The following is a 13,841-nucleotide window of genomic DNA, read 5'->3' as shown; positions in this document are numbered from 1 at the left end:
AATTTGTTATCGGTTCTAATGAGTTCGGTTACAATGTTAAAATGATGAGATTGTTCATTGTTACATGGGCTTGGTCCTCCAAGGCCTGTTAGAGCTCTCTTCAACCTGCTCATATCTAGATCAATTGATTTCGTGAGTTGGGTTACAATGTTAAAATGATGAGATTGTTCATTGTTCTGGATTTTCTGTTATATAAGACCTTCCAAACATTTATTTGTGTGCCAAAACCTTTTTGTTACAAATTCTTCTAAAGTATGGAAAGAGAAATTCGTATGTGTGCCAAAACTTTTAAAGTGTGTTTCATTGTTATTCCAAATATGAATTTGTCCATTATTATGAATGAAAATTCCCCTTTCACAATTAAAAAAAAGTGATATTCATAAATTATACTCGTGATGCATTACATTACAGCCATATAAAAAATAAGGAACTTTAACGAAAAGCTTCCGGTACTGTTCACTTTAACGAAAAACCACATTTTTTCACTAAAATGTCAATCATGGTATTATTCACTTTACCCTTTATTTTGTTCTTATCGTTAAAATTCAAAGTTTTCAAGCCATTTTCATTAGTTTTCCTTAAAAAATAAGGGAAAAAATAAGGATCAAAACACTAATTTTTTTCTTCATCTCATATACTACCAAATTACTACTATTAACAAAAGAGTTTTATAGAGGCAGTTGCGTGTACCCTACTATGGGACCTATATTCATTGATGGTTTTCACATGATAAGATATAAATATCACTCGCAAACAGACACAACGTTAAGAGTCTACAATTACATAGCATACAATCACAATCCAATGCCTATCTTTCATAGAATTGACTGGGCAAGCGTGGAGTTAGCACAACTTCAAGTGAAGTTGCCTTTGGCATAGTAATACCTAGTCCTTCAGCCATGTCCACAGGCATGTCCAATGGAGTGGCCAATTCAAACCCTTGAATCAATCTACCAAGAGTCAAGTGGATAACTTGCATTGCGAATGTGAGACCTGGACAAGATCTTCTTCCAGATCCAAATGGAATGAACTCAAAATGTTGACCAGAGACATCAGTGCTTGCTTGGGTTGTAAGAAACCTATCTGGGCAAAACACTTCAGGGTCTGACCACACAGATGGGTCTCTATGCAATTTCCACAAATTCGCAAATAAACGTGTGCCCTTTGGAATGTGAAAGCCACAAACTTGGCAATCTTCAATTGCTTCATGTGGGACTGAGAGTGGGGCTGGAGGGTATAGACGTAAGGTTTCCTTGACAATGGCTTGGAGGTAAGTTAGGTCTTTGATATCAGTGTCTTCAACCCATCTCTCTGTGCCAACTTGTAGGTTTATCTTTTCTTGTGCATGCTTCAAAATATGCCTATTGTTTAATAATAAAGAGAGGATCCACGTCAAGCTGGTCGCTGTGGTGTCTGAGCCTGCTAAGATCAGATTCTGCAACATAAAAAACTATAAGTGGTGAACAACAGAACGGAGTGTTCCAGCTTGCAAACATGCATGCACTTCTAGTTAGGGATCATAATAAGAAAAACGCTTGGATCTTTATATCTCACGAGTCATTCTTTCCGACAGATAATTACAATTTAACAAGTGTGCATAAACTTTTTTTTTTTGTAGTTTTAGTGAATTACTTTTGTACATGTGTGAGACTGTAATTTGTAAATAAGAAAGAAATTATTTATACATAAGAAACTAAACAATATACTCCTAACAAAGTAAATTGGGTGGAGACTTTTTTTTAATAAGCTTGTTATGAGTAGCTTGCTTGCTATTTGTGCTTAACTCACATTTTTTTTTTGTCAAACTTAACTCACACTTACTAGACAAGAGTACTATACACCAGTCACTAAAAAAAGGATAAAAAAATTACTGAAAAAACACTAACTTGTAGGTACGGGAAAATGACTTCTTACATGTTAGAGCTGAGTAATGTTCTAATGAATTTACCAACGTATGCTAAAGAGATCTAGATCTAGAGATAAAGTCTCAATTAAAAGAACATACCTGCGATGTTGCCTTGATGATAGTTTCACGACTATGACCAAGCACAGTATTGTCCTCAATCACAGAAAGCATGACATCAATGAAGTCAAGCTTGTCCCTTGAGTCAATTTCCTCCCTTGCATTCTTATGTTCTTCAATCCAACTTGCCATTAGAGAATCAAAATCCTTCCCGATACGCTTCATATTCTTCACTTGCCCCATTAGATCAATCCAATCCGGAAACCCAATTACATCAGAAACAACTGGTTTCCCAGCCACACACATAAACTCCTTCACCATTTCCCGAATCCTCTTATTTTCTCCCTCATTATCTGAGTCATTTCCCACTTTACCCCAATCAAAATATCTCTTCCCAGCAATCATTTGAGTAATTACATTCAAAGTCAGGTGCTCAATCCACTCGCTAATCACCACCTTGCTTTGACCATTTTCCCCTTTTGTTTTGCAAATTTCGTACAACCCTTTGATAAAAGAATCAACCTCAGAGATTTGGACATGTTTTAGTGTCTGAAGCCTGCGGCTAGAGAGCAACTCAACGATGGCCATTTTTCTCATGTTACGCCAATACGTGCCGTATTGTGAGAACCCTAAAGCTGCATAATTGTAACCAAGGTACCTTCCTTGTGCCGACTTTGATCTCGTTGCGAAAGCAATGTCGTTTTTGGTGAAGCATTCCTTGACTGCATCATAGTTGCTGATCACAAGTGCAGGGTGCTTGCCAAGCTGTATGGTGAAGATTGGACCGTACTTGTCAGCCATGGATGCTAGGGTTCTGCAAAGTGGGTTTTCGCCTCCAAGTTTGTGGAGGTGTCCTATGATTGGAAGGGCACCTGATGGTTGTGGGGCTAGCATGCCCTTGGTTTTGTGACTTTGGATTTTTACCCTCCATAGATACAGAACAAAGAGTAAAATCCCTACAATTGCTAGAAGATGAGAAGGAAAATCCATAACGTGCCGCTGCTGGCTATGGTGACAATTAGTGCTCAAAATATATTGTGCATAAAAGTTGAACTTTCAATTTATTCATGGTTTGTAGATGGGGAAATCGTTGTATCATCATCACACAAGTTAAAATGATACAAGTCTATTGTTGGCCCCATTAATTAAGCATTCAAATGTTTTTGTATTGACTAAAGTTTCTAGTACTCATCTACTACGCAAGATATTTGATTTGAGTATATGGACATTTTCAATCCGTGTGGGTTGAAAATTCAGCAGAAGTTTGTTTTTTCCCCAAAAAACTTTGGAGTCGTTAGAATCAGTAATGGATCCAAGAAATATTATTTGAGTGGTTAGTAAGAATAGCACGCTCAACATGCAAATTTTTTTGAACAGAATAACATGCCAATTGACATTCCATTAAGTTTTGGTAGGTCTAAAGTCATTTGTCAAGTCATATTGCACTTTTATCGACATATGTCAATAAATTCTGAGCAAACATGTCAATTAATTTCAATAGCTTCCTAGCGAACATGACAACCTATGTTGACTGGGCTAATCGATAGATGTCTATAGGAACGCATACAAAGGTATACGACTAACAACTACGTTGCCGAGCAGTTAGAAAACAGCTTCTCATATTTTAAAAAAGGGCACCCAGTTTTTCCATAGAAGATTCCCTTGCCCAAGTGAATCCGCCCCTGGTTAGAATTATAATCTTCGACGCAAATCCTTCCACGCAACTGGAAATTTCTTTTCAATGCATAATTAAATATTTACCATGAATAGAAAAGTGAGTAGGTGGAGTGACCTACAGAAAACTTCAACTTTTACATTTGTGAATGATTAAGGGTTGATTCATGGAGAAGCAACCTATTTAAAACCATTATAATTTGTTTTACCACTTCTGCCTTTTGATGCATGACTTTTGCTGGGTATCACGTAATGAATTTGGATTGAACTCGTTATTAATGAAAGACGGATTTAAGATCTTCTATTTACAAGTGAATATAAACACCACTAGATCGTAGTATATCGCTTTATATATATTGTAATGCAAGATTTGGAATTCTGACATTCAAATGGGATTGTGTCGTTGCATGAGACATCCATGATTACGTACCATATGTTGGAAAATTTAAAATATTATTATAATATTAAATTTATTAATTGAATTGAAATTAGAAGTTGAGCCTTTTGGTAGAAATATGTCTCTTCATGAATAGTCACAAATTATCTAAAGAGGCATCTCAAATTCTATACATAAGGAAGCTCCCCATAATCTTAAACAACTTTTCATTATACATACATATATTGCATTAAATATTAGAGGGTCTCATGGAGTCATACGAGAGAATATTCAACACAACCGTGATTCATTGGAGGCTTATGATTTGAAGTGCTACTATTACAAGGACATGATTGTTGTATTTTGGGAGACAAGCCCCGATCAACTATGAACACCGCAGTGGGACATAAACTTATCTTAAGGACAGAGTGTCCAACACTTACCTCGACCGTATTTTCAGGTTTTTCTAATCTATTATGTTATGTTCATTTAAAATTGGTTATTCATGTGCATGCATTACTTTGATATGTAATTGCATGATTTTTTTTAATTTTTTATTATTATTTATTTTTGATATAATTTAATATAGTAATTAGGCCCTAATTTTTCCAACCCCATATGCGGTGCCATCACAATTCGCAACCTATCCATGTTCATAGAATTCAAAGCAGTATCCGCCAGAAAGTCTAATGGTGTTGCCAATTCAAACCCTTGAAGCAATCTTCCAACTGTCAAGTGCATAACTTGCAAGCAAATGTAAAACCTGGACATGACCGTCTTTTAGACCAAAATGCAATAAACTCGAAATGCTGACCAGAAGCATCAATGCTGGCTTGGGTTGTAAGAAACCTATATGGACAAAACACATCAAGGTCTAACCACACACTTGGGTCTCTATGCAATTTCACAAATTCACAAGCAATTGTGCCCTTTGGAATGAGAAAGTCGTAGACATTGCGGTCTTCAATTGCTTCGTGCGGAATTGAGAAAGGTGATGAGGGATAAAATGAAGTGTTTGTTTGACTATGGCTTGGACGTAAACCAAGTTTTTGATATCAGTATCTTTAACCCATGTCTCCTTGCCGACTTTGTGGTCTATCTCTTCTTGGACACGCTTCAAAACATGCTCATGGTTTAATAGTAAGGAGAGTGTCCATGTTAAGCTGATTGATATGGTTCCTGAACCAGCAAAATGACTCTAGTCCAAGTCAAAGACAGACTCTAATCCAAGTCACCAAATAAAGGTATGGACTTACCTTATGTTTGGATGAGGAACTTTGACTTAGTAACTAAAACTACACTACAAGAAGACTACCAATGAAATACTCAAACACCACAAACTTTATTACTACAACATTACAATTGTATTAGAAGACACTAAACAAGGGACTTTTAAAATGACACCTTTCCAAGGAGTTATTTGAAAATTCTCTGGTATGCTTGAACATTTAGTCACTTTCAAGTCTCTTCATCTAATTTTTTTGGTGCATTCTTGAGAAATTTAGTCCAATTTTTTGGTACATTTGAAGAGAGAGAGAGAGAGAGAGAGAGAGAGAGAGAGAGAGAGAGAGGTTCCTAGTTCTACGATTTTATAAATTTAAAAAAATATGAATTTACGAAAATGCTCTAGAGGTGAGGGTATTGTAATAGATTTCGAATACTTGGCTTGAATCCTCTAATCAGCTTCTTTGTCTTCTTTTCTTCAAGCAAAGATTGAGAAAATAGGTAAAGTTTGGTAAACCAGCCACATACTTAGCAACTATATCCATGCCTTGCTCGATAGTAGCGAACTCCGCCTCAAGTTCGTCTCGAAAAGACTTGGGAATGTATTGCTCGTAAAATGCCGTCTGAAAACACTCCCAAGTAATGGATCCCCCGGCTGCCACTAACTCAGCCACCCACGGATCAGTAGAACCATGGAATGAATGAGGCTTGTGAGTGCGAAACTCTCTATACAAAGACTTCCCACTAGTAGAAGTCGCACGAATGTGAGCTTGCATAAGCTGAGCCAAATCCTCAATAGTCCAAAAAACACCATTGGGTCCACCATAGTCGTGGCTAGCCTTCTGATTAGTACTAAGAGCTACGTCATCATTAGGAACATTATCCCTAATCGATTGGGTAAAACCATGTGGAGTTGTCATTGTACGTCTGAAGAATAAAAGAATTTAGCGTAAGCGAATAAATAAGACTCAGGACGAACCCACACTACTTACGTAAAGGTCTAACTACCCATAACCTACCCAAGGTTTCCTCACTCTAAGGTAAAGGTATAGACATATAATACCTAAGCTCTGATACCACCAAAAGTTGTCATGCCTCAATCCCGACATACGTCCAGGATCGACACGTGACGTTAGACTGTAGGGGGATGCCAAGAAATACAAATTGAAATACTAAACTGAAAATAACAATAATTACATCAGTTTAAGGTAAAGTATAAAGGTAATCTAACACTCTAAGCTCTCTGAACTTTGTCTGCTACCCCAAAGCTCCTTATATCTAATAATACATGCACAATCGCCCGTACACCATCGGAATGGTGCACCGGGCAAACAACAACCCGGATAAGCTACGAAGCTCGTGTGAGGGACAATAATTCGACGTGTGTGATATTAAAAACCAACCATCGATTCGGTTTATAAATGTCAAATCTAAAATCATATTTTATAATATCATAATCAAGTCATTGAATATCCTGAAAGAATCACCCAGACATCCAACGGCTTGTCTGAAACAAGTCACAAAAGCTCACAACCATAAACTCATACAACACAATGAAAAGTAGGGATATAGCAACACAGTTCGGCTGAAGCCTACATCTCTGAAGCTATCTCAATCCAAACTCAATCCGAAGAATCAACAAAGCAATTAACCGAGTTCCGGACCTCTCAACAGAACCATAATACCAAACGGGATTCCGGACCACTCAACAAAATCCAACCAAGATACTATTCCGGACCATTCAACGGAATCGCGGAGTAGAAGGGATTTTGAACATCTCAACGGAATCCAAGTTAATACGATTCCGGACCACTCAACGGAATCGCAGAGTACAATGCATATCTAACCACTTAATGAAATCCAAGCTGGTTATGATTCCAGACCATTCAACGAAATCATGGATCACGAGGGATTTCGAACCACTCAACTGGATCCAGATAGAGTAGGGAACTGGACCACTTAACTAAACCCCACTGGAAACCCAGTTCCGGATCATTCATGGAACCGAGTGGAAGGCCAACAACCATAATGTACAATGACTTAAAGAAACGAGACAAGGCACAAGTTACTCAATTTACAAAAGCTCAACAAAACAAGAAATGGAACAAAGCACAAGGTACACAAATACTAAATTTGGAACAAATCAATGAAGTGGGAAATGAAACAATATCGAAGCAAAAAATCCCCATCACAATGGGTTAACGGTCCACTACTAGCCCTCACATTTTATCACAACATGCCAATCATACAAATCAAACCATATCTCAAATATACACGTTAAATCTCATTTCATAAACATAAATAGATGGCTAAGTATTAAAAATAACAATTCAATAGAAAACATATTTATAAAACCAAGTCATATCCACACAGGATAACAATTACGAAAATAGGGTAATCACCAATATCACATATATTAAAGTCACTCACTTGGAGTCTGCGCTAACGCACCCTAGCACAAAAATTGAGACGGCTTGCACTATCGTAGCCTAAAACAAAGTACAAGTCCACATTTAGATTTCCTTCGATAATTCACATACTCAAGAACTCCCATATGTCCCCCACAACAACATTTAATGAGAATCAAACTGTCGTTCAAAGGTAGGGTCCATGATTCTACGTTACTTGCTCCGTAAGATCCAACCACTATATTTTTAATTCGTAAGTTCCTAAGGTCCTTAAATATTACGTACTATAATGTATCAAAGTTTGGTAACAATCCAACGGTTGGATCATTGATTGCTATAATGTTTGAGTGGTGGACCTTAACGAAATTTTGCCGGATTCTGCAGATTTTGCAGATTTTCTGGGCAATCTTTAGAACTCCATATCTCACTTGTGTCTCCCCCAAATTCGATCCATAATATACCAAAACGAAGCTAGAGAAGTTTAGAACAAGATTATACTCGCTTGAAGCCTAAATGGTGGTCAGAGGTGGCCAGAAAATGGCCTGAAATATGGCTGTCCGTGGGAAAACTGGTAACTCGCCGGAATTTCTAGGCAAACTTTAATCGTCCATAACTTTGTCAATACTAAACAAAATTGAGTGATTCAAAAACAAAAATCATAGCTTGGAACGAGAGGAATAGTTTGGCCGGAAAATGGTCTGGAAGGTTACGGGTTCGCTGGAAACTGGGCAAACTTTAAATCGTTATAACTTTCTCATTTTCAACCAAATCACACGATCTAAACATGAAAATTCATCTACATATCATGAGGAGTCGATTTATACCTGTTTTGAGTCCAAAAGATGGCTGAAAATTATTTGAATCACGCCTAGAAGTCTTGGCCGAAAACCTTGTTCTTCGAACTCATGTTTCAGGTTCATTTTCAAGGAAAAAAAAATCACAACGAAGTTTATGGTGGTGAGGACATGCAGATAATGGTGGTTTTGGTGTTCAACAAGCCAAAATTTTGGTGATGATGGTGGTTTGTTTCACAGGAAGAAAGGGAGAGCCGAGAGAGAGTGAGAGAACTCTAAAGATAGAAGAGAGAATGATAGAGAAAATGGAGAGAGAGAGTTCTAGAATTTTTAGGTGCCCACGTGGCACTCACCCAATGATTAAACAAAAATATCACATGTCCAATTAATTATCAATTTACCAAAATATCTTCGACATTAAAAACCTCATAAAATCTTTGTTATAATTCTAAATCACATTTTGTTTGCGCCCACGCGTCATATCGATGAGTACTATCCAAATATATAAAGATAAGTGGAAAAATACGTAGGGGTCAAATACGTCGTAAATATAAAAACGTCGCAATTAAGAATACAAAATATGGAATACGTAATTTTAAACAGTGAAATCCGGAAACAGGATTTCACATGGTGGGTCCTATTGTGGCACAAAATTTCAATGTACATAAGATCTTGGTAATAATTTGTTATCGGCTCTAATGAGTTGGGTTACAATGTTAAGACGTTTCAAACATTTATTTGTGTGCCAAAACCTTTTTGTTACAAATTCTTCGAAAGTATGGGAAGAGAAATTCGTATGTGTGCCAAAACCTTTAAAGTGTGTTTCATTGTTATTCCGATATGTATTTGTCCATTGTTCTGAATGAAAATCCCTTTTTCACAATAAAAAAAAAATGTGATATTCATAAATTATACTAGTGATGTATCACATTATAGCCATATAAAAAATAAGTAAAAAATTAGGATCAAAACACTAAACTTTTTTAGTCATCTCATATACTACCAAATTACTACTTTTAACAAAAGAGTTTTATAGAGGTGTACCCTACACGGGGCTTTTTTTTATTAATGGTTTTCACATGATAAGATACAAATACCATTTACAAACAGGCACAACATTAAGAGTCTACAATTACATAGCATATAATCACAACCCAATGCCTATCTTTCATACAATTCAATGGGCAAGCGTGGAGTTAGCACAACTTCAAGTGAAGTTGCCTTTGGCAAAGTAACGCCTAGTCCTTCAGTCATGTCTACAGGCATGTCCAATGGAGTAGCCAATTCAAATCCTTGAATCAATCTACCAAGAGTCAAGTGGATAACTTGCATTGCGAATGTGAGACCTGGACAAGATCTTCTTCCAGACCCAAATGGAATGAACTCAAAATGGTTACCAGAGGCATCAATGCTTGCTTGGGTTGTAAGAAACCTATCTGGGTAAAACATTTCAGGGTCTGACCACATAGTTGGGTCTCTGTGCAATTTCCACAAATTGACAAATAAACGTGTGCCCTTTGGAATGTGAAAGCCACAAACTTGGCAGTCTTCCATTGCTTCATGTGGGACTGAGAGTGGACCTGGAGGATATAGACGTAGGGTTTCCTTGACAATGGCTTGGAGGAAAGTTAGGTTTTCGATATCAGTGTCTTCAACCCATCTCTCTGTGCCAACTTTTAGGTTTATCTCTTCTTGTGCATGCTTCAAAACATGCCTGTTGTTTAATAATAAAGAGATGATCCACTTCAAGCTGATTGCTGTGGTATCTGAGCCAGCTATGATCAGATTCTGCAACATAAAAAATTATAAATGGTGAACAGCAAAATGGAGTGCCCCAATTTTCAAACATGTACTTCCAGTTAGGGATCATAACGAGGAAAATGCTTGTTTCTTTATAAGTCACGAGTCATTCTTTCTCATATATAATTACAATCTGACAAGTGTGCATAAGTTTTTTACTTTTTGATTTTAGTGAATTATTTGTGTACATGTGTCAATTCTAATGATTTTGCTTCTTTTGTTAGCAGGAGCAAGACGAGTAAGAGTTGCTTATACAGCACTCGGATTTGGTGTGGGAGGTTTAATTTTTAGTAATTTTTGATGATTTGTTGTTTGTATTGCATAATCTATCTGGTGTGATTAGAGTACAAGTGAATTGGAGTTGTTATATGGTTGCAGCAAATTCGCAGTTAATTAACTTTGCAAGTGAAGTATACTTATATGAGTATTCTCATTTCCGCCTCTTGTTCTGTTAAATAAGCTTAATTTCTTCCTATATGCAGATGATAAGATATTTAGATTGACATTCAATTGGTTTTGAAGTTTGTATTGATTTTGACTTGGATAAACTTTGAGCCTCTGTTTAGCAAATTTACCAACATAATCCTAAAGAGATGTGGATCTGGAGATAAAGTCTCAGTTAGAAGAAGATACCTGCGATGTTGCCTTGATGATGGTTTCACGAGTATGACCAAGCACAGTATTGTCCTCAATCACAGAAAGCATGACATCAATGAAGTCGAGCTTGTCCCTTGAGTCGATCTCCTTCCTTGCATTATTATGTTCTTCAATCCAACTTGCCGTTAGAGCATCCAACTCCTTCCCTATACGCTTCATATTCTTCACTTGCCCCAGAAAATCAATCCAATCCGGATACCCAATCATATCAGAAATGACTGGCATCCCAGACACAAGCATAAACTCCTTCACGATTTCCCGAATCCTCTTATTCTCTCCCTCATTATCTGAGTCATTTCCCACTTTACCCCAATCAAAATACCTCTTCCCAGCAATCATTTGAGTAATTACACTCAAAGTCAGGTGCTCAATCCACTCGCTAATCACCACCTTGCTTTGACCATTTTCCCCCTTTGTTTTGCAAATTTCGTACAACCCCTTGATAAAAGAATCAACCTCGGAGATTTGGACATGTTTTAATGTCTGAAGCCTGCGGCTAGATAGCAACTCAGCGATGACCATTTTTCTCATGTTACGCCAGTACGTGCCGTATGGTGAGAACCCGAAACCTGCATAATTGTAACCAAGGTACCTGCCATGTGCCGACTTTGGTCTCGCTGCGAAAACGATGTCGTTTTTAGTGAAGCATTCCTTGACTGCATCATGGTTGCTGATCACAAGTGCAGGGTGCTTGCCAAGCCGTATGGTGAAGATTGGACCGTACTTGTCAGCCATGGATGCTAGGGTTCTGCAAAGTGGGTTTTTGCCTCCAAGTTTGTGGAGGTGTCCTATGATTGGCAGGGCACCTGATGGTTGTGGGGTCAAGACGCCCTTGGTTTTGTGACTTTGGATTTTAACCCTCCATAGATACAGAACAAAGAGTAAAATCCCTGCAATTGCCAGAAGATGAGAAGGAAAATCCATGATGTGCCGCTGCTGGCTATGGTGACAAGAAGGTGCTCAAAATATGTTGTGCATAAAAGTTGAACTTTCAATTTGTTCATGGTTTGTTGATGGTGAAATCGTTGTATCATCACACAAGTTTAAATGTGATAACTCTGTTGTTGGCCCCACTAAGCATTCAAATGTTTTTGTATTGGCTTAAGTTTCTCTTACCCATCTTCAACAAGATATTTGATTTTGACTATATTGGCGTTTTTCAATCCATGTGGTTTGAAAATTCAGTAGATGACTGCTTTTTCCACAACTGCTAGAAAAAGTAGTTTCTATAGCATCCAATTAATATCCTTTTTTATTCTTCTTAAATGCTATTAAAGTGTTTCTATAGCATCAATTACTAATACGACATTAAGAGTCAACAAAAGAGTTTTATGAAACGGTTGCGTATATCTTACCTTGGGACCCACATTCATTGATGGTTTTCACATGAAAAGATACAAATATCGTTCGCAAACTAATACGACATTAAGAGTCAACAATTACATGGCATATAATCACAACCCAATGCCTATCTTTCATAGAATTCAATGGGCAAGCGTGGAGTTAGCACAACTTCAAGTGAAGTTGCCTTTGGCAAAGTAACGCCTAGTCCTTCAGTCATGTCCACAGACATGTCCAATGGAGTAGCCAATTCAAATCCTTGAATCAATCTACCAAGATTCAAGTGGATAACTTGCATTGCAAATGTGAGACCTGGACAAGATCTTCTTCCAGACCCAAATGGAATGAACTCAAAATGCTGACCAGAGGCATCAAACCTATCTGGAGAAAACACTTCGGGCTCTGACCACACAGTTGGGTCTCTGTGCAATTTCCACAAATTGACAAATAAACGTGTGCCCTTTGGAATGTGAAGGCCACAAACTTGGCAATCTTCCATTGCTTCATGTGGGACTGAGAATGGACCTGGAGGATATAGACGTAGGGTTTCCTTGACAATGGCTTGGAGATAAGTCAGGTTTTCGATATCAGTGTCTTCAACCCATCTCTCTCTGCCAACTTTTAGGTTTATCTCTTCTTGTGCATGCTTCAAAGCATGCTTCTTATTTAATAGTAAAGAGATGATCCACTTCAAGCTGGTTGCTGTGGTATCGGAGCCAGCTACGATCATTCTGCAACATAAAAAACTATAATGGTAAACAGCATAATGGAGAGCTACGATCAATCACAACTCTAATGATTTTGTTTCTTTTTGTTGTTTGAATTTCTGAAGTTTGTGTATGCTGTGTGGTTTAGCGTACAAGTGATTGCATTTTCTTTATGATTTTGATTTTCTTGTTTGGTTTGTAGCGAATTGGAGCCGGCTTGTACAAGGAAATTGGAGTTGTTATCTGTTGCAGCAAATTCACAGATAACTTTGCAAGTATATTCATATTAGTATCTCATTTCCGCCTCTTGTTCTGTTTAATAGGCTTTCTAATTCCTTCCTGTATGCAGATGATAAGATATTTAGATTGACATTCAAATGGTTTTGAAGTTTGTATTGGTTTTTACTTGGATTAACTTTGAGCCTTTTGTTTAGGTCTCCATTTTCTACTTGTTCGTTATTTTGGAATTTCTTCTTTCTTTCAAATTAAGTTGTAGTTAAACAACTCTGTTTTATGGACAGAGTTTCTGTTTTATTGACAGAGTTTGGTTTATTCTAAAGAGGGTCCAATCCGCAATCTTTGTACTAGAAATGTGGGAAATAGTATATTCTCTTGAATATATATTGGTTGGAACACTTACTGAGTACCATTCATGTCGTCAAAAGTTTAAACAAACTTTGCTCAAATAAAGAAAGCCGAAGATACACAGATAGAGATTTTTGACTTTTAGGAAGCATCTGCTCCAATAGAAGAATAGATTCTTATACATAGGCCACATGTTGACTGTATTCACCCTGTTGGCCGATTTCCCCATGTGGCCAAATTTCCTATTATTTAAAAAAAATTAACGAAAAGTTCAAAAAATCTTTCATTTTAATGAAAAGTCATTTTTAAAGG

At 37.3% G+C, this 13,841-nt stretch overlaps 3 protein-coding genes across 3 annotated transcripts; all 3 read right to left on the bottom strand.

Moving 5' to 3' along the window:
• Positions 1–666: 666 nt before the first annotated feature.
• On the bottom strand, positions 667–3,058 carry LOC103435867 (cytochrome P450 CYP82J17-like). The gene is made up of 2 exons (XM_070822541.1): positions 2,006–3,058; positions 667–1,435 (listed from the first exon to the last, which is right to left on the bottom strand). The coding sequence occupies exons 1-2, from the start codon at positions 2,951–2,953 to the stop codon at positions 809–811; spliced, it is 1,575 nt and encodes a 524-aa protein (XP_070678642.1). The 5' UTR covers positions 2,954–3,058; the 3' UTR covers positions 667–808.
• A 6,419-nt stretch (positions 3,059–9,477) lies between these two features.
• On the bottom strand, positions 9,478–12,067 carry LOC103435868 (cytochrome P450 CYP82J17-like). The gene is made up of 2 exons (XM_008374293.4): positions 10,873–12,067; positions 9,478–10,227 (listed from the first exon to the last, which is right to left on the bottom strand). The coding sequence occupies exons 1-2, from the start codon at positions 11,818–11,820 to the stop codon at positions 9,601–9,603; spliced, it is 1,575 nt and encodes a 524-aa protein (XP_008372515.3). The 5' UTR covers positions 11,821–12,067; the 3' UTR covers positions 9,478–9,600.
• Positions 12,068–12,364: 297 nt separating this feature from the next.
• On the bottom strand, positions 12,365–13,598 carry LOC103435987 (nicotine N-demethylase CYP82E3-like). Its single transcript, XM_008374414.3, has 2 exons — positions 13,585–13,598; positions 12,365–12,968 (listed from the first exon to the last, which is right to left on the bottom strand). Exons 1-2 carry the CDS (start codon positions 13,596–13,598, stop codon positions 12,365–12,367), a joined length of 618 nt encoding a protein of 205 aa, XP_008372636.3.
• Positions 13,599–13,841: the final 243 nt, after the last annotated feature.

Source organism: Malus domestica, chromosome 05 (assembly GCF_042453785.1).
Source record: "Malus domestica chromosome 05, GDT2T_hap1".
NCBI lineage: Eukaryota > Viridiplantae > Streptophyta > Magnoliopsida > Rosales > Rosaceae > Malus > Malus domestica.
The sequence above is the reverse complement of the archived record's forward strand: the minus strand, read 5'-3'. Positions and strand labels throughout refer to the sequence as shown.